The 24,563-nt window shown below is 46.6% G+C and overlaps 1 protein-coding gene across 1 annotated transcript in view; it reads right to left on the minus strand.

The window, feature by feature from the left end:
- The window catches only part of LOC128697426 (larval cuticle protein 16/17), a 135,469-nt gene extending 111,937 nt beyond the window's left edge, over window positions 1-23,532 (minus strand). Inside the window, exon 1 of the mRNA XM_053789080.2 lies at window positions 23,324-23,532. Coding sequence (XP_053645055.1) covers window positions 23,324-23,335 — 12 coding nt within the window. The 5' untranslated portion in view covers window positions 23,336-23,532. The remainder of the gene's footprint in view (window positions 1-23,323) is intronic.
- Window positions 23,533-24,563: the final 1,031 nt, after the last annotated feature.

Raw genomic sequence — 24,563 nt, forward strand, 5'->3', positions numbered from 1 at the left:
CGGCCCCAAATATCCTGCTGCTGGTGACTGCAAGTTAAGACATCTAAAAACGGAAATGTGCAGCAAAAACTGTAATAGAAGAGAGAATTCCAGGAGCCAGACTAGACAAACATTCTCACATAAATGACAGAACATACAGAAAAGACAGAAATTAGTGGAAATAACAAGACTATCAAATACTCTTAAGTTTATATTCATGAACAATGATGACCTGGTACGAAATATAGCGGTGTGGAGGACAATAAACTCTGACCACAACCTACTGGAAGTTCAGACCTGCATGAACACTGGTCATGACCACAACCTACTGGAAGTTCAGACCTGCATGAACACTGGTCATGACCACAACCTACTGGAAGTTCAGACCTACATGAACACTGGTCCTGACCACAACCTACTGGAAGTTCAGACCTGCATGAACATTGGTCATGACCACAACCTACTGGAAGTTCAGACCTGCATGAACACTGGTCCTGACCACAACCTACTGGAAGTTCAGACCTGCATGAACACTGGTCATGACCACAACCTACTGGAAGTTCAGACCTGCATGAACACTGGTCCTGACCACAACCTACTGGAAGTTCAGACCTACATGAACACTGGTCCTGACCACAACCTACTGGAAGTTCAGACCTGCATGAACATTGGTCATGACCACAACCTACTGGAAGTTCAGACCTGCATGAACACTGGTCATGACCACAACCTACTGGAAGTTCAGACCTGCATGAACACTGGTCCTGACCACAACCTACTGGAAGTTCAGACCTGCATGAACACTGGTCCTGACCACAACCTACTGGAAGTTCAGACCTGCATGAACACTGGTCATGACCACAACCTACTGGAAATTCAGACCTGCATGAACACTGGTCATGACCACAACCTACTGGAAGTTCAGACCTGCATGACCACTGGTCCTGACCACAACCTACTGGAAGTTCAGACCTGCATGAACACTGGTCCTGACCACAACCTACTGGAAGTTCAGACCTGCATGAACACTGGTCATGACCACAACCTACTGGAAGTTCAGACCTGCATGAACACTGGTCATGACCACAACCTACTGGAAGTTCAGACCTACATGAACACTGGTCCTGACCACAACCTACTGGACGTTCAGACCTGCATGACCACTGGTCCTGACGACAACCTACTGGAAGTTCAGACCTGCATGACCACTGGTCCTGACGACAACCTACTGGAAGTTCAGACCTACATGACCACTGGTCCTGACCACAACCTACTGGAAGTTCAGACCTACATGAACACTGGTCCTGACCACAACCTACTGGAAGTTCAGACCTGCATGACCACTGGTCCTGACCACAACCTACTGGAAGTTCAGACCTGCATGACCACTGGTCCTGACCACAACCTACTGGAAGTTCAGACCTGCATGACCACTGGTCCTGACCACAACCTACTGGAAGTTCAGACTTGCATGAACACTGGTCCTGACCACAACCTAGTGGAAGTTCAGACCTGCATGACCACTGGTCCTGACCACAACCTACTGGAAGTTCAGACCTGCATGACCACTGGTCCTGACCACAACCTACTGGAAGTTCAGACTTACATGAACACTGGTCCTGACCACAACCTACTGGAAGTTCAGACCTGCATGACCACTGGTCCTGACCACAACCTACTGGAAGTTCAGACCTGCATGACCACTGGTCCTGACCACAACCTACTGGAAGTTCAGACCTGCATGACCACTGGTCCTGACCACAACCTACTGGAAGTTCAGACCTGCATGAACACTGGTCCTGACCACAACCTACTGGAAGTTCAGACCTGCATGACCACTGGTCCTGACCACAACCTACTGGAAGTTCAGACCTGCATGACCACTGGTCCTGACCACAACCTACTGGAAGTTCAGACCTACATGAACACTGGTCCTGACCACAACCTACTGGAAGTTCAGACCTACATGAACACTGGTCCTGACCACAACCTACTGGAAGTTCAGACCTGCATGACCACTGGTCCTGACCACAACCTACTAGAAGTTCAGACCTGCATGACCACTGGTCCTGACCACAACCTACTGGAAGTTCAGACCTGCATGAACACTGGTCCTGACCACAACCTACTGGAAGTTCAGACCTGCATGACCACTGGTCCTGACCACAACCTACTGGAAGTTCAGACCTGCATGACCACTGGTCCTGACCACAACCTACTGGAAGTTCAGACCTACATGAACACTGGTCCTGACCACAACCTACTGGAAGTTCAGACCTACATGAACACTGGTCCTGACCACAACCTACTGGAAGTTCAGACCTGCATGACAACTGGTCCTGACCACAACCTACTGGAAGTTCAGACCTGCATGACCACTGGTCCTGACCACAACCTAGTGGAAGTTCAGACCTGCATAACCACTGGTCCTGACCACAACCTAGTGGAAGTTCAGACCTGCATGAACACTGGTTCTGACCACAAAACACTCCCAGTCATGAAGCTACTTTCTCCAAATTCAACTTCAGCAACAAAAGCATCAACTGGGATCAAATAAATCATGTATACTGGATAAATCATGTATATGAATAACATGGATCTGAACCAGTATCTAGAGAATCAATTCTGTGGCATTAAAAGTATGTTCAGGACAAATACCACTAATTAAAAGGAAGAGAAGATGTAAGTTAGAGAGAGACACTCCCTCTAAAAGCAAAGACGAAGAATCACAGAACTTCTCAAGGGTACTAGACTGAAGTGCAGCAGACACTGTTTAGAGAAACAGGATATACTGAACACAAACTGAATGAATAATACAAAGTCTAGGAAAGACAGAGGGGACAGAGCAATTAATTATACTGAAAAAAAGTCAGATTACTTTTTCTCATATGCAAGATTCATGGCAAAAATCACATCCACTGTGTGTTCTTTGTTCAAACAAGATGAGTGAAATACAAGAAATGAGTGAAATACTGAAGTCTCACTATGAGTGTGTGTTCAGTGAGCCAAAATTCAGGCTAAAGGTTGACAATCTAAATTAATTCTTCTTGAACGAAATTTAAAAGTTTAACAACATCTCCAACATTTCCAACATAACTCCATTTATTTTTGAAAAAAATATTTATCAGTCCATTTATGATCATTATATCATGCAGGAGGAGCCACACGTCTATGATGCATCCAACAAAATAAGCAGACTCTAGGATGTCACTACCGACCGGCTGAGAGGAGGTCGCTCCTGTCTCCTGCAACTACTGGAACAATATGCCATGGTCTTAGATGCCCTGGAGGACAAACAAGATGTAGATGTAGTATACACAGACTTTGCCATACCTTTGATAAATATGATCATGGTGTAATAGAGCACACAATGTGTGCAAATGGAATAAGTGGAAAGGTGGCAGGTGGCTGATTAATTTTCTAACAAACAGAACCCAAAGTGTAGCGGTGAATAGATATCGGAGGCTGTCGTAGTGAAAACTTTGATCCCCAGTACAATGTTCATTTCCTCTCTCATTTCCGACATAGTCAGAGGCATAAATCATAGCATCGAATCCTTTGCAGACGATACTAGAATCTGTTTGAGAGGGATATCTATTGAAAACACTGTAAACCTTGAAGCTGACACAAACAGTCTTCCAGTGGGCTACTGACAGCGATATGGTGTTCAATGAGGACAAGTTTCAGTTACTCCATTGTGGAAAGATTGAGGAAATAAAGACTGGAACGGAGTATAAAACAAACTCGAATCACTCATTAGAACGTAAGACTAATGTGAGAGACCTGAGGGCGACTATGTCAGAGGATCTCACCTTCAAGGATCACATGTGTCATTATCACAACTGCAAGGAAAATGATAGGTTGGATAACTGGAACCTTCAGAACAGGGGATTTCTAGCCAGTGATGATACTCTTTAAGTCATTTGTTCTGTCTAGGCCGGAGTACTGCTGTACTCTAACACCTTCTTTCAAGGTACGCGAGATTAAAGACCTGGAGAATTTGCAGACAACTTTCACTGCTTGCACAGGTTTAGACAAGCGAATAAATTACTAGAAACATTTAAAGTCCCTTGATCTATACTCCTTGGAACATAGGCAAGAGAGGTACATTGTAATCTACACTTTGAAAATTCTAGAATGGTTGGTCCCAAATCTACTCACACAAATCACTCCCCATGAAAGTAAGAGGATTGGCAGATGGTGCAATACTCCCAATGAAAAGCAAGGGTGTCCTGAGCATACTGAGGAAAAAACTTTTAGGTGTGAAGGGACCAAAACTTTTCAACGTCCTCCCTTCATACATAAAAGGAATTAGCAACAGACCCCTGTTGTCTTCAAGAAGGAACAGGATAGCTTTTCCAAATCAGAGCCTAATCAGCAGAGTTGTGGTGCTTATGTTGAACTACATTCAGGCTAGCACCAACAGCCTGGTTGATAAGGTCATTCACCAAGAGGCCTGGTCTGGAACCTGGCCGCAAAGGCGCTGATCCTCGGAACACACTCCAGATAGACATACATACAGTACACACACACACACAAACTTGCATTGGGGCCCTAACAAGTCGCCAGGAAAGATATAGGAACATAGGGGGCATGTTGTTGGGCACAGGGACAGCAGTATGTGAGAGTAGGTGTATATGAGGGGGGGGGGAGAGCAGGCCGAAGAGACAGGCCCCATGTGGAGGCGCGCCCAGGCTGCCAGGAGGTGCAGGAACTAATAAAAGAGGCTATGTATAAACGGGACCCAGAGACGTGGAGGGAAAAGCAATGGGAGGAGGAGAGAGAGAGAGAGTGAGGTCACTCTTCCTTCATGGGCTTCAGGTGAGTGAAGGGAAGATGTATGATGAAAGACGGAAAAAAGAAAAGCAAGAGACTGAAAATATCATCAAACAAATAGGAGAGGAGGACGTGTGTGAGCTAATAAATTTTCAGAGAATAGGGGGATACTCGAAGGAGAGAAATCGGCCAGACGAACTGATTTTCAGGACAAAAATGGTGCAGGACAGGATCCTGCAGGAGAAAGCATGGCTGAAGGAATAAACAGCATACCAGAGGGTGTGCCTAAACCGAGACAGAATGAGGACAGAACGTCAACAGCTGAGAGAGAGAACACAGAAACGAAAGAGGCAAGAGAGATAAGGCTAGAATCAGTAGAGAACAGCCAGAGCCGAGCAGAGAAGAGTGTGCTAACACCCACAGAACCACCCTCAGAACCCCACAGCTAAACACACCTCACACTCACAACCCCCACCCCACAATGTACAGTAGAATCCTATAGCACCCTACCAGGACCTCAACCCCCTCCCCTACAAACCCCCCAGAATACAGTGCTGGAGAGGAAACTGAAGGTATGGTACACCAACACTGATGGTATAACGAATAAGTGGGAGGAGTGGTACGAAAGAATCACAGAGGCATCACCAGACATCATAGCCCTCACAGAAACCAAGCTCTCAGGAATGATAACAAATGCCATCTTTCCAACTGGATATTAGATCATGAGGAAAGACAGAGGGAACAGGGGAGGTGGAGGAGTGGCACTGCTCATCAGAAACCAATGGAATTTTGAGGAGTTCGAGAAAGGGGACAGAGGAGAAGCAAGGGACTACATAATTAGAACACTTCAGATTGGAGGTCCCAAGGCGGTGATTGCGGTGATGTATAACCCACCACAGAACACCAGGAGGCCAGACAAGAATATGATAAGAGTAACAGAGAGATGGTTGACTTACTGGCTGAAGTGGACAGAAGGGCCCATATGGTCAGGGCAAAGTTTCTGGTTGTGGGTGACTTCAGTCACAAAGAAATCGACTGGGAAAACCTGGAGCCACGTGGTGGCCCAGAAATGTGGAGAGCAAAGATGTTGGAGGTGGTACTGGAGAACCTCATGCGTTAACACGTTAGAGACACTACCAGAGACGGGACAGGATGAACCAATAAGACTGGACCTTGAGCAGTGAAGATATTGAGGACATCACATATGAAAGGCCCCTCGGAGCTAGTGATCACGTGGTTCTAAGCTTCGAATACATAGCAGAGTTACAAGTGGGGAGGAAAGGGAAGAATGAAACCAAAGTACAAAAGAGGGGACTACAACTGCATGAGAAATTTCTCGCACGAGGTCCAGTAGGAAAGAGAATTAACAGGATAAACAGTAAATGAGATGATGGAATATGTGACAACAATATGCAAGGAGGCGGAGGAGAGGTTTGTATTCAAGGGAAACAGACATAATGAGAAGGCCAGGACGAGCCCTTGGTTCACCCAAAGGTGTAGAGAGGCTAAAACCAAGTACGCTAGAGAATGGAAGAAGTATAGAAGGCAAAGGACCCAGGAGAACAAGGAGAGTAGTCGAAGAGCAAGAAATGAATATGCGCAGATAAGGAGGGAGACCCAACGACAATACGAAAATGACATAGCGAAAGTCAAGTTTGACCCAAAGCTGTTGTACAATCACATCAGGAAGAAAACAACAGTCAAAGACCAGGTAATCAAGCTGAGGAAGGAAGGAGGGGAGTTTACAAGATGTGAACTATGTGAGGAGCTCAACATGAAATTCAAAGAAGTATCCACAGTGGAGACAGAAAGGACTCTTGAAAAACGGAGAGGTGGGAAACACTAACAAGTGCTGAATACTGTACATACAAACGAGGAGGTGGTGAAGAGGCTGCTAAGCGAACTAGATATCTGAAAGGTGACAGGGCTGGATAACATCTTTCTGTGGGTCCTGAGAGAAGGCACAGAGGCGCTCTGTGTACCACTAACAACAATTTAACAACAATCTTCAACACTTCTATTGACACAGGGCGACTACCTATAGACCAGTGTCACTGACATATATCGTATGCAAAGTCATGGAGAAGATTATCAGAAGAGTGTTGGACCACCTAGAAAGGAATAAGTTTATAAACGACAACCAGCACAGATTCAGAGGCGGGAAATCCTGTGTCACAAACCTACTAGAGTTCTGTTACAAGGTGACAGCAGTAAGACAAGAGAGAGAGAGAGAGAGGGGTGGATAGACTGCATTTTCTTGGGCTGTAAGAAGGCTTTTGATATAGTTCCATACAAGAGATTAGTGCAAAAGCTGAAGGATCGGGCAGGTATAACGGGGAAGACACTGCAGTGGATCAGCGAATACCTGATGGGAAGGCATCAGCGAGTCATGGTACGTGATGAGGTGTCAGAGTGGGCGCCTCTGACGAGCGGGGTTCCACAGGGGTCAATCCCAGGACCGGTGCTGTTTCTGGTATGCATCCAGAAGTGTCCTTGTTTGCAGATGATGTTAAGTTAATGAGAAGAATTTAGTCGAAGGAGGACAAGGCAGGACTACAGAGGGATCTGGACGGGCTGCAAGTATGGTCCAGCAACTGCCTCCTGGAGTTCAACCCCACCAAATGCAAAGTCATGAAGACCAGGGAAGGGCAAAGAAGACCACAGACAGAGTACGGTCAAGGGGGGGGCAAAGACTACAAACCTCAGTCAAAGAAAAGGAACTTGGAAGGTGCATAATACCGAGCATATCTCCTGAGGCGCACATCAACCAAATAACTACTGCAGCATATGGGCGACTAGCGAACCTAAGACTAGCATCCCGGTATTCTGGACCCTATATACCGTGTACGTCAGGCCCATATTGGAGTATGCAGCTCCAGTTTGGAACCCACACCTGGTCAAGCACGTCAGGAAACTAGAGTAAGTGCAAAAGTTTGCAACGAGGCTAGTCCCGGAGCTAAGGGGCATGTCCTAGGAGGAGAGGTTAAGGGAACTCGACCTGACAACACTGAAGGACATGTGGGACAGTGGGGGAAACATGATAACGACATATAAAATACTGAGAGGAATCGACAAGGTGGACAGAGACAGGATGTACCATAGATAAGACACAACAACGAGGGGTCACAATTGGAGGTTGAAGACTCAGATGAGTTACAGGGATGTTAGGAAGTATTTCTTCGGTCATAGAGTTGTCAGGAAGTGGAATAGTATGGAAAGTGATATGGTGGAGGCAGGTACCATACATAGCTTTAAGAAGAGGTATGATAAATCTCATTTAGCAGGGAGAGAGTGAATCTAGTGGCTACCAGTGAAGAGGCGGGGCCAGGAGCTATAAATCGACCCCTGCAACCACAATTAGGTGAGTACACACACACACACACACACACACACACACACACACACACACACACACACACACACACACACACACACACACACACACACACACACACACACACACAGTATCATATCGACACTGTTCGCTATTAAAATAAAGAACCTTATTATCGATAATTATATAATTAATACAACTGATAACATTAATAAGTTTAGCGAGTAGTGAATAAGAAATATTTATTGGATAAGAGAACACGTCACTTGTAATACGTACTTGATTATATTGATACTTTAGTCTAGCTGGAGTGGCTTGTGTCCTTGATACTCTAGTTGGAGTGGCTTGTGTCCTTGATATTCTAGTTGGAGTGGCTTGTGTCCTTGATACTCTAGTTGGAGTGGCTTGTGTCCTTGATATTCTAGTTGGAGTGGCTTGTGTCCTTGATACTCTAGTTGGAGTGGCTTGTGTCCTTGAAACTGTAGTCGGAGTGGCTCGTGTCCTTGATACTCTAGTTGCAGTGGCTTGTGACCTTGATACTCTAGTTGCAGTGGCTTGTGTCCTTGATACTCTAGTTGCAGTGGCTTGTGTAATTCATACTCTAGTTGCAGTGGCTTGTGTCCTTGATACTCTAGTTGGAATTGCTTGCGTCCTTGATATTCTAGTTGGAGTGGTTTATGTCCTTGATACTGTAGTTGGAGTGGCATATGCCCTTGATACTGTAGTTGGAGTGGCTTGTTCTCCTTGATGCTGTAGCTGGAGTGGCTAGTGTCCTTGATACTGTGGTTGGAGTGACTTGTGTCCTTGATACTGTAGTTGGAGTGGCTTGTGTCCTTGATACTGTAGTTGGAGTGACTTGTGTCCTTGATACTGTTGTTGGAGTGGTTTGAGTCCTTGATACTGTAGTTGGAGTGGCTTCAGTCCTTGATACTGAAGTTGGAGTGGCTTGTGTCCTTGATACTGTAGTTTGAGTGGTTTGTGTCTTTGATACTGTAGCTTGAGTGGTTTGTATCCTTGATACTGTAGTTTGAGTGGTTTGTGTCCTTGATAATGTAGTCGGAGTGGTTCGTGTCCTTGATACTGTAGTCTGAGTGCTTTGTGTCCTTGATACTGTAGTTGTAGCTGTTTGTGTCCTTGATACTGTAGTTGGAGTGGTTTGTGTCCTTGATACTGTAGTTGAAGTGATTTGTGTCCTTGATACTGTAGTTTGAATGGTTTGTGTCCTTGATACTGTAGTTGGAGTGGTTTCTGTCCTTGATACTGTAGTTGGAGTGGTTTGTGTCCTTGATACTGTAGTTGGAGTGGTTTGTGTACTTGATACTGTAGTTGGAGTGGTTTGTATCCTTGATACTGTAGTTGGAGTGGTGTGTCCTTGATACTGTAGTTGGAGTGGTTTGTGTCCTTGATACTGTAGTTGGAGCGGTTTGTGTCCTTGATACTGTAGTTGGAGTGGTTTGCGTCCTTGATACTGTAGTTGGAGTGGTTTGTGTCCTTGATACTGTAGTTGGAGTGGTTTGTGTCCTTGATGCTGTAGTTGGAGTGGTTTGTGTCCTTGATACTGTAGTTGGAGTGGTTTGTGTCTTGATACTGTAGTTGGAGTGGTTTGCGTCCTTGATACTGTAGTTGGAGTGGTTTGTGTCCTTGATACTGTAGTTGGAGTGGTTTGTGTCCTTGATACTGTAGTTGGAGTGGTTTGCGTCCTTGATACTGTAGTTGGAGTGGTTTGTGTCCTTGATACTGTAGTTGGAGTGGTTTGTGTCCTTGATGCTGTAGTTGGAGTGGTTTGTGTCCTTGATACTGTAGTTGGAGTGGTTTGTGTCCTTGATACTGTAGTTGGAGTGGTTTGTGTCCTTGATACTGTAGTTGGAGTGGTTTGTGTCCTTGATACTGTAGTTGGAGTGGTTTGTGTCCTTGATACTGTAGTTGGAGTGGTTTGTGTCCTTGATACTGTAGTTGGAGTGGTTTGTGTCCTTGATACTGTAGTTGGAGTGGTTTATGTCCTTGATACTGTAGTTGGAGTGGTTTGTGTCCTTGATGCTGTAGTTGGAGTGGTTTGTGTCCTTGATGCTGTAGTTGGAGTGGTTTGTGTCCTTGATACTGTAGTTGGAGTGGTTTGTGTCCTTGATGCTGTAGTTGGAGTGGTTTGTGTCCTTGATACTGTAGTTGGAGTGGTTTGTGTCCTTGATACTGTAGTTGGAGTGGTTTGTGTCCTTGATACTGTAGTTGGAGTGGTTTGTGTCCTTGATACTGTAGTTGGAGTGGTTTGTGTCCTTGATACTGTAGTTGGAGTGGTTTGTGTCCTTGATGCTGTAGTTGGAGTGGTTTGTGTCCTTGATACTGTAGTTGGAGTGGTTTGTGTCCTTGATACTGTAGTTGGAGTGGTTTGTGTCCTTGATACTGTAGTTGGAGTGGTTTGTGTCCTTGATACTGTAGTTGGAGTGGTTTGTGTCCTTGATGCTGTAGTTGGAGTGGTTTGTGTCCTTGATACTGTAGTTGGAGTGGTTTGTGTCCTTGATACTGTAGTTGGAGTGGTTTATGTCCTTGATACTGTAGTTGGAGTGGTTTGTGTCCTTGATACTGTAGTTGGAGTGGTTTGTGTCCTTGATACTGTAGTTGGAGTGGTTTGTGTCCTTGATACTGTAGTTGGAGTGGTTTATGTCCTTGATACTGTAGTTGGAGTGGTTTGTGTCCTTGATACTGTAGTTGGAGTGGTTTGTGTCCTTGATACTGTAGTTGGAGTGGTTTATGTCCTTGATACTGTAGTTGGAGTGGTTTGTGTCCTTGGCGACCTATACTCCATGACAACACAGACACAGACATTGAAAGATGAATCCAGGAACATTACGGATTGTGTCTTCTTTGTTCAGTGTGTATACTGTGTCTGTACACTGTGTCTGTACACTGTGTCTGTACAGAAGATCTGTACAGTATGGTCTTCACACCTCAAGTAAGTTAGTGGCACCAGTGTGGTCTTTACACCTCAGGTAAATTAGTAGCACCATTGTGGTCTTTACACCTCATGTAAATTAGTAGCACCATTATGGTCTTTACACCTCAGGTTAGTAGCACCATTGTGGTCTTCGCACCTCAGGTAAATTAGTAGCACCATTGTGGTCTTTACACCTCAGGTTAGTAGCACCAGTGTGGTCTTCACACCTCAGGTAAGTTAGTAGCACCAGTATGGTCTTCACACATCAGGTAAGTTAGTAGCACCAGTGAGGTTTTCACTCCTCAGGTAAGTTATTAGCACCAGTGTGGTCTTCACACGTCACGTAAGTTAGTAACACAAGTATGGTCTTCACACCTCAGGTAAGTTATTAGCACCAGTGTGGTCTTCACACGTCACGTAAGTTAGTAACACAAGTATGGTCTTCACACATCAGGTAAGTTAGTAGCACCAGTGTGGTCTTCACATCTCATGTAAGTTAGTAGCACCAGTGTGGTCTTCACATCTCAGGTAAGTTAATAACACCATTGTGGTCTTCACACCTCAGGTAAGTTAGTGGCACCAGTCTGGTCTTCACATCTCAGGTAAGTTAGTAACACCAGTGTGATCTTCACATCTCAGGTAAGTTAGTAACACCAGTGTGGTCTTCACATCTCAGGTAGGTTAGTAGCACCAGTGTGGTCGTCATATCTCAGGTAAGTTAGTGGCACCAGTGTGGTCTTCACATCTCAGGTAAGTTAGTAGCACCAGTGTGGTCTTCACACATCAGGTAAGTTAGTAACACCAGTGTGGTCTTCGCACCTCAGGTAAGTTAGTAGCACCAGTGTGGTCTTCACACCTCAGGTAAGTTAGTGGCACCAGTGTGGTCCTCACATCTCAGGTAAGTTAGTGGCACCAGTGTGGTCTTCACATCTCAGGTAAGTTAGTGGCACCAGTGTGGTCTTCACATCTCAGGTAAGTTAGTGGCACCAGTGTGGTCTTCACATCTCAGGTAAGTTAGTTAGTGGCACCAGTGTGGTCAGATAAGTTTCACACATCTCAGGTAAGTTAGTATCACCAGTGTGGTCTTCTCACCTCAGGTAAGTTAGTAGCACCAGTGTGGTCTTCACACCTCAGGTAAGTTAGTGGCACCAGTGTGGTCCTCACATCTCAGGTAAGTTAGTGGCACAAGTGTGGTCTTCACATCTCAGGTAAGTTAGTGGCACCAGTGTGGTCTTCACATCTCAGGTAAGTTAGTGGCACCAGTGTGGTCTTCACATCTCAGGTAAGTTAGTGGCACCAGTGTGGTCTTCACATCTCAGGTAAGTTAGTGGCACCAGTGTGGTTCTCACATCTCAGGTAAGTTAGTGGCACCAGTGTGGTCTTCACATCTCAGGTAAGTTAGTGGCATCAGTGTGGTCTTCACACATCAGATAAGTTAGTGGCACCAGTGTGGTCTTCACATCTCAGGTAGGTTAGTAGCACCAGTGTGGTCTTCACATCTCAGGTAAGCTAGTGGCACCAGTGTGGTCTTCACACATCAGGTAAGCTAGTAGCACCAGTGTGGTCTTCACATCTCAGGTAAGTTAGTAGCACCAAGGTGGTCTTCACATCTCAGGTAAGTTAGTAGCACCGGTGTGGTCTTCACATCTCAGGTAAGTTAGTAGCACCAGTGTGGTCTTCACATCTCAGTTAAGATAGTAGCACCAGTGTGGTCTTCACATCTCATGTAAGTTAGTAGCACCAGTGTGGTCTTCACATCTCAGGTAAGTTAGTGGCACCAGTGTGGTGTTCACATCTCATGTAAGTTAGTGGCACCAGTGTGGTCTTCACACCTCAGGTAAGTTAGTGGCACCAGTGTGGTCTTCACTTCTCAGGTAAGTTAGTAGCACCAGCCAGGGGCCTATTGGTAATCCCCCTTATGAATGCTGGGAAGCAGTTAAACAGTCTTCGGCCTCGGACGCTTATTGTGTATCTTTGCGTACTTATAGCGCCCCTGTAATTCATTGGGGAGATGTTGCATCTCCTGCCAAGTCTTTTCTTTTCGTACGGAGTGATTTTCGTGTGCAAATTTGGTATTAATCCCTCTTGGAGTTTCCAAGTGTATATTATAATGTATTTTTCTCGCCTGCATTCCAGGGAATACATGTCAAGGGATTTCAACCGTTTCCAGTAATTTAGGTGATTTATCGTACTTATGTGTGCCGTGAAAGTTCTCTGTACACTGTCCAGGTCAACAATATCACCTGCCTTGAACGGGGCAGTTAGTGTACAGCAATACTTCAGCCCAGAGAGAACAAGCGATTTGAAGAGAATCATCATGGGCTTGGCGTTCCCATTTCTGAAGGATCTCATTATCCATCCTATCATTTTCCTAGAAGATAAGGTAGATACATGGCTGTAATCTTTGAAAGTAAGAATCTCTGACATAACAAATACAGATCCTTCACAATACTTGTCCGCTCTATTGTGTGGTTGGAATTTGTTTTATACTCCGATATAGTTTTAATTTCCTCGAGTTTTCCATGACGGAATGATTGAAATTTCTCTTTATTGAACTTGTATTGTTTTCTGTGGCCCATTTAAAGATTTAGTTGATGTCCGCCTGGAGTCTTGCAGTGTCTTTGATGGAAGACACTGTCAAGCAAATTCGGGTGTCATTTAAAAAATGAAGACACGGTGCTGTGGCTGACATCCCTGTCTATGTCAGATATGAGGATGAGGAACAGGATGGGAGCGAGTACTGTGCCTATCCACTCTGTCATATGCCTTTTTTAAATCCATAAATGCAATAAAAACTTCCCTACCTTTATCTAAATACTGTTCACATATATGCTTCAATGTAAACACTTGATCTACACATCCCCTACCCACTCTGAAACCTCCTTGCTCATCCACAATCCTACATCCTGTCTTACCTCTAATTCTTTCAATAATAACCCTACCGTACACTTTTCCTGGTATACTCAGTAAATTTATTCCTCTATAATTTTTACAATCTCTTTTGTCCCCCTTCCCTTTATATAAAGGGACTATTCATGCTCTCCGCTAATCCCTAGGTACCTTCCCCTCTTTCATACATTTATTAAACAAAAATACCAACCACTCCAACACTATATCCCCCCCTGCTTTTAACATTTCTGTCATGATCCCGTCAGTTCCAGCTGCTTTACCCCCTTTCATTCTACGTAATGCCTCACGCACCTCCCCTACACTCACATCCTGCTCTTCTTCACTCCTAAAAGATGGTATACCTCCCTGGCCAGTGCATGAAATTACTGCCTCTCTTTCTTCGTTGATATTTAAAAGTTCCTCAAAATATTCTCGCCATCTACCCAATACCTCCATCTCCCCATCTACTAACTCTCCTACTCTGTTTTTAACTGACAAATCCATACGTTCCCTAGGCTTTCTTAACTTGTTTAACTCACTCCAAAATTTTTTCTTATTTTCATTAATATTTCTTGACAGTGCCTCTCCCACTCTATCATCTGCTCTCCTTTTGCACACTCTCACCACTCTCTTCACCTTTCTTTTACTCTCCATATACGCTACTCTTCTTATAACACTTCTGCTTTGTAAAAACCTCTCATACATATATATATATATATATATATAGATATATATATATATATATATATATATATATATATATATATATATATATATATATATATATATATGAGTGTGTGTGTGTGTGTCGTGCCGAATAGGTAAAACTTCACAATTTCAAGAATTTATTTAAAATTGCGTTTTTTTTTTCTAAAATTTTCTCTAATACGTTCAAAGAAAAATTTTCTCAGTTCAGTTAATGTAAAAATTAATAATTTTGTACCAAAAGAACCTTAGAAAACTTACCTGACCTTACAACAAGCGCAATTTAATTTAGCCTAATACAACTAATATTTTATATAAGTTTACAAGCAGTGCTAGGTACAAGCACTGCTAGGTACAAGCATTGCTAGGTACAAGCACTGCTAGGTACATGCACTGCTAGGTACAAGCACTGCTAGGTACAAGCACTGCTAGGTACAAGCACTGCTAGGTACAAGCACTGCTAGGTACAAGCACTGCTAGGTACAAGCACTGCTAGGTACAAGCACTGCTAGGTACAAGCACTGCTAGGTACAAGCACTGCTAGGTACAAGCACTGCTAGGTACAAGCACTGCTAGGTACAAGCACTGCTAGGTACAAGCACTGCTAGGTACAAGCAGTGCTAGGTACAAGCACTGCTAGGTACAAGCATTGCTAGGTACAAGCACTGCTAGGTACATGCACTGCTAGGTACATGCACTGCTAGGTACAAGCACTGCTAGGTACAAGCACTGCTAGGTACAAGCACTGCTAGGTACAAGCACTGCTAGGTACAAGCACTGCTAGGTACAAGCACTGCTAGGTACAAGCACTGCTAGGTACAAGCACTGCTAGGTACAAGCACTGCTAGTTACAAGCACTGCTAGGTACAAGCACTGCTAGATACAAGCACTGCTAGGTACAAGCACTGCTAGGTACAAGCACTGCTAGGTACAAGCACTGCTAGGTACAAGCACCGCTAGGTACAAGCACTGCTATGTACAAGCACTGCCAGGTACAAGCGCTGCTAGGTACAATCGCTGCTTGGTACAAGCACTGCTAGGTACAAGCGCTGCTAGGTACAAGCACTGCCAGGTACAAGCGCTGCTAGGTACAAGCGCTGCCAGGTACAAGCACTGCTAGGTACAAGCGCTGCTAGGTACAAGCACTGCTAGGTACAAGCACTGCTAGGTACAAGCGCTGCTAGGTACAAGCACTGCTAGGTACAAGCACTGCTAGGTACAAGCGCTGCTAGGTACAAGCGCTGCTAGGTACAAGCGCTGCTTGGTACAAGCACTGCTAGGTACAAGCGCTGCTAGGTACAAGCACTGCTAGGTACAAGCGCTGCTAGGTACAAGCACTGCTAGGTACAAGCACTGCTAGGTACAAGCACTGCTAGGTACAAGCACTGCTAGGTACAAGCACTGCTAGGTACAAGCACTGCTAGGTACAAGCACTCCTAGGTACAAGCCCAAGAGTACAAGCACCAGAGTACAAGCACCAGAGTACAAGCACCAGAGTACAAGCACCAGAGTACAAGCACCAGAGTACAAGCACCAGAGTACAAGCACTGCTAGGTACAAGCACTGCTAGGTACAAGCACTGCTAGGTACAAGCACTGCTAGGTACAAGCACTGCTAGGTACAAGCACTGCTGGGTACAAGCACTGCTAGGTACAAGCACTGCTAGGTACAAGCACTGCTAGGTACAAGCACTGCTAGGTACAAGCACTGCTAGGTACATGCACTGCTAGATACAAGCACTGCTAGGTACAAGCACTGCTAGGTGCATGCACTGCTAGGCACAAGCACTGCTAGGTACAAGCACTGCTAGGTACAAGTACTGCTAGGTGCAAGCGCTGCTAGGTACAAGCACTGATAGGTACAAGCACTGCTAGGTGCATGCACTGCTAGGTGCATGCACTGCTAGGTGCAAGCACTGCTAGGTACAAGCACTGCTAGGTACAAGCGCTGCTAGGTACAAGCACCGCTAGGTACAAACACTGCTAGGTACAAGCACTGCTAGGTACAAGCACTGCTAGGTACAAGCACTGCTAGGTACAAGCACCGCTAGGTACAAGCACTGCTAGGTACAAGCACCGCTAGGTACAAGCACTGCTAGGTACAAGCACTGCTAGGTACAAGCACTGCTAGGTACAAGCACTGCTAGGTACAAGCACTGCTAGGTACAAGCACTGCTAGGTACAAGCACTGCTAGGTACAAGCACTGCTAGGTACAAGCACTGCTAGGTACAAGCACTGCTAGGTACAAGCACTGCTAGGTACAAGCACTGCTAGGTACAAGCACTGCCAGGTACAAGCACTGCTAGGTACAAGCACTGCTAGGTACAAGCACTGCTAGGTACAAGCACTGCTAGGTACAAGCACTGCTAGGTACAAGCACTGCTAGGTACAAGCACTGCTAGGTGCTAGGTACAAGCACTGCTAGGTACAAGCACTGCTGCCAGGTACAAGCACTGCTAGGTACAAGCACTAGGTACAAGCACTGCTAGGTACAAGCACTGCTAGGTACAAGCACTGCTAGGTGCTAGGTACAAGCACTGCTAGGTGCTAGGTACAAGCACTGCTAGGTACAAGCGCTGCTAGGTACAAGCACTGCTAGGTACAAGCACTGCTAGGTACAAGCACTGCTAGGTACAAACACTGCTAGGTACAAGCACTGCTAGGTACAAGCACTGCTAGGTACAAGCACTGCTAGGTACAAGCACTGCTAGGTACAAGCACTGCTAGGTACAAGCACTGCTAGGTACAAGCACTGCTAGGTACAAGCACTGCTAGGTACAAGCACTGCTAGGTACAAGCACTGCTAGGTACAAGCACTGCTAGGTACAAGCGCTGCTAGGTACAAGCACTGCTAGGTACAAGCACTGCTAGGTACAAGCACTGCTAGGTACAAGCACTGCTAGGTACAAGCACTGCTAGGTACAAGCACTGACTTGGTACAAGCACTGCTAGGTACAAGCGCTGCTAGGTACAAGCGCTGCTAGGTACAAGCGCTGCTAGGTACAAGCACTGCTAGGAACAAGCACTGCTAGGTACAAGCACTGCTAGGTGCTAGGTACAAGCACTGCTAGGTACAAGCGCTGCTAGGTACAGCGCTGCTAGCAAGCACTGCTAGGTACAAGCACTGCTAGGTACAAGCACTGCTAGGTGCAAGCGCTGCTAGGTACAAGCGCTGCTAGGTACAAGCGCTGCTAGGTACAAGCACTGCTAGGTACAAGCACTGCTAGGTACAAGCACTGCTAGGTACAAGCACTGCTAGGTACAAGCACTGCTAGGTACAAGCGCTGCTAGGTACAAGCACTGCTAGGTACAAGCGCTGCTAGGTACAAGCGCTGCTTGGTACAAGCACTGCTAGGTACAAACACTACTAGGTACAAGCACTGCTAGGTACAAGCACTGCTAGGTACAAGCGCTGCTAGGTACAAGCGCTGCTAGGTACAAGCGCTGCTTGGTACAAGCGCTGCTAGGTACAAGCACTGCTAGGTACAAGCACTGCTAGGTACAAGCGCTGCTAGGTACAAGCGCTGCTAGGTACAAGCACTGCTAGGTACAAGCGCTGCTAGGTACAAGCGCTGCTAGGTACAAGCGCTGCTAGGTACAAGCGCTGCTTGGTACAAGCGCTGCTAGGTACAAGCGCTGCTAGGTACAAGCACTGCTAGGTACAAGCGCTGCTAGGTACAAGCACTGCTAGGTACAAGCACTGCTAGGTACAAGCACTGCTAGGTACAAGCACTGCTAGGTACAAGCACTGCTAGGTACAAGCACCGCTAGGTACAAGCACTGCTAGGTACAAGCACTGCTAGGTACAAGCACTGCTAGGTACAAGCACCAGAGTACAAGTACCAGAGTACAAGCACCAGAGTACAAGCACCAGAGTACAAGCACCAGAGTACAAGCACTGCTAGGTACAAGCGCTGCTAGGTACAAGCACTGCTAGGTACAAGCGCTGCTAGGTACAAGCACTGCTAGGTACAAGCACTGCTAGGTACAAGCACTGCTAGGTACAAGCACTCCTAGGTACAAGCCCCAGAGTACAAGCACCAGAGTACAAGCACCAGAGTACAAGCACCAGAGTACAAGCACCAGAGTACAAGCACTGCTAGGTACAAGCACCAGAGTACAAGCACAAGAGTACAAGCACCAGAGTACAAGCACCAGAGTACAAGCTCCAGAGTACAAGCACCAGAGTACAAGCGCCAGAGTACAAGCTCCAGAGTACAAGCACCAGAGTACAAGCACCGCTAGGTACAAGCACTGCTAGGTACAAGCACTGCTAGGTACAAGCACTGCTAGGTACAAGCACCAGAGTACAAGCACTGCTAGGTACAAGCACCAGAGTACAAGCACCAGAGTACAAGCACTGCTAGGTACAAGCACTGGTAGGTACAAGCACTGCTAGGTACAAGCGCTGTTAGGTACAAGCACTGCTAGGTACAAGCACCAGAGTACAAGCACCAGAGTACAAGCACCAGAGTACAAGCACCAGAGTACAAGCACCAGATTACAAGCACCAGAGTACAAGCACCAGAGTACAAGCACCAGAGTACAAGCACCAGAGTACAAGCACCAGAGTACACACAACATCACGTACAGTCAACATTGTAGTAATTAACACTAATTAAAAACAGGACTGAGAAGTCCAACACTGTACCAGAGTGCTGTATGAGGACGACCACAACGACTCAACGACCACGGACTACGGTACGTAAGTCCAACACTGTACCAGAGTCCTGTATGAGGACGACCACAACGACTCAACGACCACGGACTATGGTACGTAAGTCCAACACTGTACCAGAGTCCTGTATGAGGACAACCACAACGACTCAACGACCACGGACTACGGTACGTAAGTCCAACACTGTACCAGAGTCCTGTATGAGGACAACCACAACGACTCAACGACCACGGACTACGGTACGTAAGTCCAACACTGTACCAGAGTCCTGTATGAGGACGACCACAACGACTCAACGACCACGGACTACGGTACGTAAGTCCAACACTGTACCAGAGTCCTGTATGAAGACGACCACAACGACTCAACGACCACGGACTACGGTACGTAAGTCCAACACTGTACCAGAGTCCTGTATGAAGACGACCACAACGACTCAACCACCACGGACTACGGTACGTAAGTCCAACACTGTACCAGAGTCCTGTATGAGGACAACCACAACGACTCAACGACCACGGACTACGGTACGTAAGTCCAACACTGTACCAGAGTCCTGTATGAGGACGTGCATAAGTACGACCACAACGACTCAACGACCACGGACTACGGTACGTAAGTCCAACACTGTACCAGAGTCCTGTATGAGGACGTGCATAAGTACGACCACAACGACTCAACGACCACGGACTACGGTACGTAAGTCCAACACTGTACCAGAGTCCTGTATGAGGACAACCACAACGACTCAACGACCACGGACTACGGTACGTAAGTCCAACACTGTACCAGAATCCTGTATGAGGACGACCACAACGACTCAACGACCACGGACTACGGTACGTAAGTCCAACACTGTACCAGAGTCCTGTATGAGGACGACCACAACGACTCAACGACCACGGACTACGGTACGTTAGTCCAACACTGTACCAGAGTCCTGTCTGAGAACGACCACAACGACTCAACGACCACGGACTACGGTACGTAAGTCCAACACTGTACCAGAGTCCTGTATGAGGACGACCACAACGACTCAACGACCACGGACTACGGTACGTAAGTCCAACACTGTACCAGAGTCCTGTATGAGGACGACCACAACGACTCAACGACCACGGACTACGGTACGTAAGTCCAACACTGTACCAGAGTCCTGTATGAGGACGGCCACAACGACTCAACGACCACGGACTACGGTACGTAAGTCCACACTGTACCAGAGTCCAGTATGAGGACGTGCAAAAGTACGACCACAACGACTCAATGACCACGGACTGCGGTACGTAAGTACAACACTGTACCAGAGTCCTGTATGAGGACGTGCATAAGTACGACCACAACGACTCAACGACCACGGACTACGGTACGTACGTGCATGTCATAAGGACGAAGACCTTTAATGCAAGAGATAAATACACAAAGACAAGGACGGGACGGACTAGAGTTACGGGACAAGATGATTTGGTTTGAGTGGCGGGTTTCCGGTACACAAGGGCACAGATGAAAGTTGAAAATAACTGTCGAGTCTCAGGGATGTTAGGAAATACTTCTTTAACCTTAGATTGATCAGGAAGCAAAATGACCTAGACAGCGAAGTGGTAGAGACGGGAGCTATACGCAGGTTTAAGAAAAGGTATGATGAGCGCTCACGCAGCCAGGAGAGAGAGTGAACCAAGTAGCGACCAGCGGAGAGGCGGGGACAGGAGCTGGGTATCGATCCCTACAACCATAATTACATCAGTACAATTTGACGAGGACACGAGGACGCAGACCCAAAGGACACTTTGACAAATACGACAGCCTGATGGATCACGGACTGAGGGATACATACGAACAAGGACACGTGGATCACCACTACGAGGACAAGAGACACGTGGATCACCACTACGAGGACAAGAGACACGTGGATCACCACTACGAGGACAAGAGACGCGTGGATCACCACTACGAGGACAAGAGACACGTGGATCACCACTACGAGGACAAGAAACACGATTATCACCAATCCGAGGACAAGAGACACGTGGAACACCACTGCGAGGACAACGGACACGTCGATCACCACTACGATGACAAGAGACACGTGGATCACGACTACGAGGACAAGAGACACGTGGATCACGACTACGAGGACAAGAGACACGAGGATCACCAATCCGAGGGCAAGAGACACGTGGAACACCACTACGAGGACAAGAGACACGTGGATCACCACTACGAGGACAAGGGACACGTCGATCACCACTACGATGACAAGAGACACGTGGATCACGACTACGAGGACAAGAGACACGTGGATCACTACTACGAGGACAAGAGACACGTGGATCACCACTACGAGGACAAGAGACACGTGGATCACCACTACGAGGACAAGGGACACATGGATCACCACTACGAGGACAAGAGACACGTGGATCACCACTACGAGGACAAGAGACACGTGGATCACCACTACGAAGACAAGGGACACGTGGATCACGACTGCGAGGCCAAGGGACACGAGGATCACCAATCCGAGGGCAAGAGACACGTGGAACACCACTACGAGGACAAGAGACACGTGGATCACCACTACGAGGACAAGGGACACGTCGATCACCACTACGATGACAAGAGACACGTGGATCACGACTACGAGGACAAGAGACACATCGATCACCACTACGAGGACAAGAGACACGTGGATCACCACTACGAGTACAAGAGACACGTGGATCACCACTACGAGGACAAGAGACACGTGGATCACCACTACGAGGATAAGGGACACATGGATCACCCCTACGAGGACAAGGTACACATGGATCACCACTACGAGAACAAGGGACACATGGATCACCCCTACGAGGACAAGGTACACATGGATCACCACTACGAGGACAAGGGACACATGGATCACCACTACGAGGACAAGGGACACATGGATCACCCCTACGAGGACAAGGTACACATGGATCACCACTACGAGGACAAGAGACACGTGGATCACCACTACGAGTACAAGAGACACGTGGATCACCACTACGAGGACAAGAGACACGTGGATCACCACTACGAGGACAAGAGACACGTGGATCACCACTACGAAGACAAGGGACACGTGGATCACGACTGCGAGGCCAAGGGACACATGGATCACCACTACAAGGACAAGGGGCACATGGATCACCACTACGAGGACAAGGGACACATGGATCACCACTATTAGGACAAGGGACACATGGATCACCACTACGAGGACAAGGGACTCGTTGATCACCACTACGAGGACATGGAATACATGGATCACCACTACGAGGACAAGGGGCACATGGATCACCACTGCGAGGACAAGGGATACATGGATCACCACTATGAGGACAAGGGACTCGTGGATCACCACTACGAGGACAAGGGACACATGGATCACCACTACGAATAAAAGAGACACGTGGATCACCACTACGATGACAAGGGACACCTGGATCACCACTTCGAGGACAAGGGACACGTTGATCACCACTTCGAGGACAAGGGACACGTGGATCACCACTTCGATGACAAGGGACACGTTGATCACCACTTCGAAGACAAGGGACACGTGGATCACCACTTCGAAGACAAGGGACACGTGGATCACCACTTCGAGGACAAGGGACACGTTGATCACCACTTCGAAGACAAGGGACACGTGGATCACAACTATGAGGACAAGGGACACGTTGTACATCGACGAAGTACAACATATGCTGTACATGACAGGCTGAGGGACTGATCACCTTAAACTTCTCCTTTCTACCGGTCATCTTTGTACAGGACTGATGAAGCCAGTGTGTAGCCACACGTTTCCTCATTAAAGATTCCCAAACGTTGCACAAGTATCTCATTCTTCAACTTATCGGTTTTCTAAATCATTATTTTATTTCATATATCAAGAATAATAAGTGTGTGTATGTGTGTGTGTGTGTGTGTGTGTGTGTGTGTGTGTATGTGTGTGTGTGTGTATGTGTGTGTAGGTTTACAGGTAGAGAGTGAAGGAATTACATACCCAAGTGTGCATGTCGGTGGAGTGCAGAGAGTTGCTGACAGCGAGTGAAACACTGACCAGAGTCCTCTTGGTGAGCGAGTATTATCTATCAGGTTATTGAGTGAATGTATCACACAGTTGGTGTCTCGGGGCGGCAGGTGATGGTGGGATGTGCAGACAGATGGCAGACTCCAGCATGAATGGCAGACAGTGGGATGGTGGCAAGCAGCAGCAGCAACAACAATGGTCCCAGAGTGAAAGTAACCTCGTGACGTCATGCTCAGGTGCCACATCAATATCAAGAGTCAATTTAATCTCAAACAATTTGATGCTGCTGTTATGTTATCCTCACGACATGATGCCCAGCTGATGAACCAGAGTTATTTACTATCTGTATTTCCGCATACTGCCCATAAATCATCACATCAAACAACGATGTTGACACAAATCTCTCTCTCGTACATACAACCTGCCTCGCCACACGTTTAGTAATTAAATCCAAGATTAATTTTGACTTTATAAGTAACATTCTAAATTATCATCCACGGGAACATCTCGCGATGTACAGCGATGTTCTGCAGGTGACGTGAACAGTACCACTATAACTGTTTTATGTCTAAACTTTCCGGCCCAGTCCATGGGCCTATTATGTACCTCTGTAATGTTGAGGTACAGTCCCTGGACCTATTATGTACCTCTGTAATGTTGAGGTACAGTCCCCACACCCATTATGTACGTCTGTAATGTTGAGGTACAGTCCCTGGACCTATTATGTACCTCTGTAATGTTGAGGTACAGTCCCTGGACCTATTATGTACCTCTGTAATGTTGAGGTACAGTCCCCACACCCATTATGTACGTCTGTAATGTTGAGGTACAGTCCCTGGACCTATTATGTACCTCTGTAATGTTGAGGTACAGTCCCTGGACCTATTATGTACCTCTGTAATGTTGAGGTACAGTCCCCACACCCATTATGTACCTCTGTAATGTTGAGGTACAGTCCCTGGACCTATTATGTACATCTGTAATGTTGAGGTACAGTCCCAGGACCCATTATGTACGTCTGTAATGTTGAGGTACAGTCCCTGGACCCATTATGTACCTCTGTAATGTTGAGATACAGTCCCTGGACCCATTATGTACCTCTGTAATGTTGAGATACAGTCCCTGGACCCATTATGTACCTCTGTAATAAACAAACAACCCACACATAGAAGAGAGGAGCTTACTACGACGTTTAGGTCCGACTTGGACCATT

Source organism: Cherax quadricarinatus, chromosome 31 (assembly GCF_038502225.1).
Source record: "Cherax quadricarinatus isolate ZL_2023a chromosome 31, ASM3850222v1, whole genome shotgun sequence".
In the NCBI taxonomy this organism is placed as follows: Eukaryota; Metazoa; Arthropoda; class Malacostraca; order Decapoda; family Parastacidae; genus Cherax; species Cherax quadricarinatus.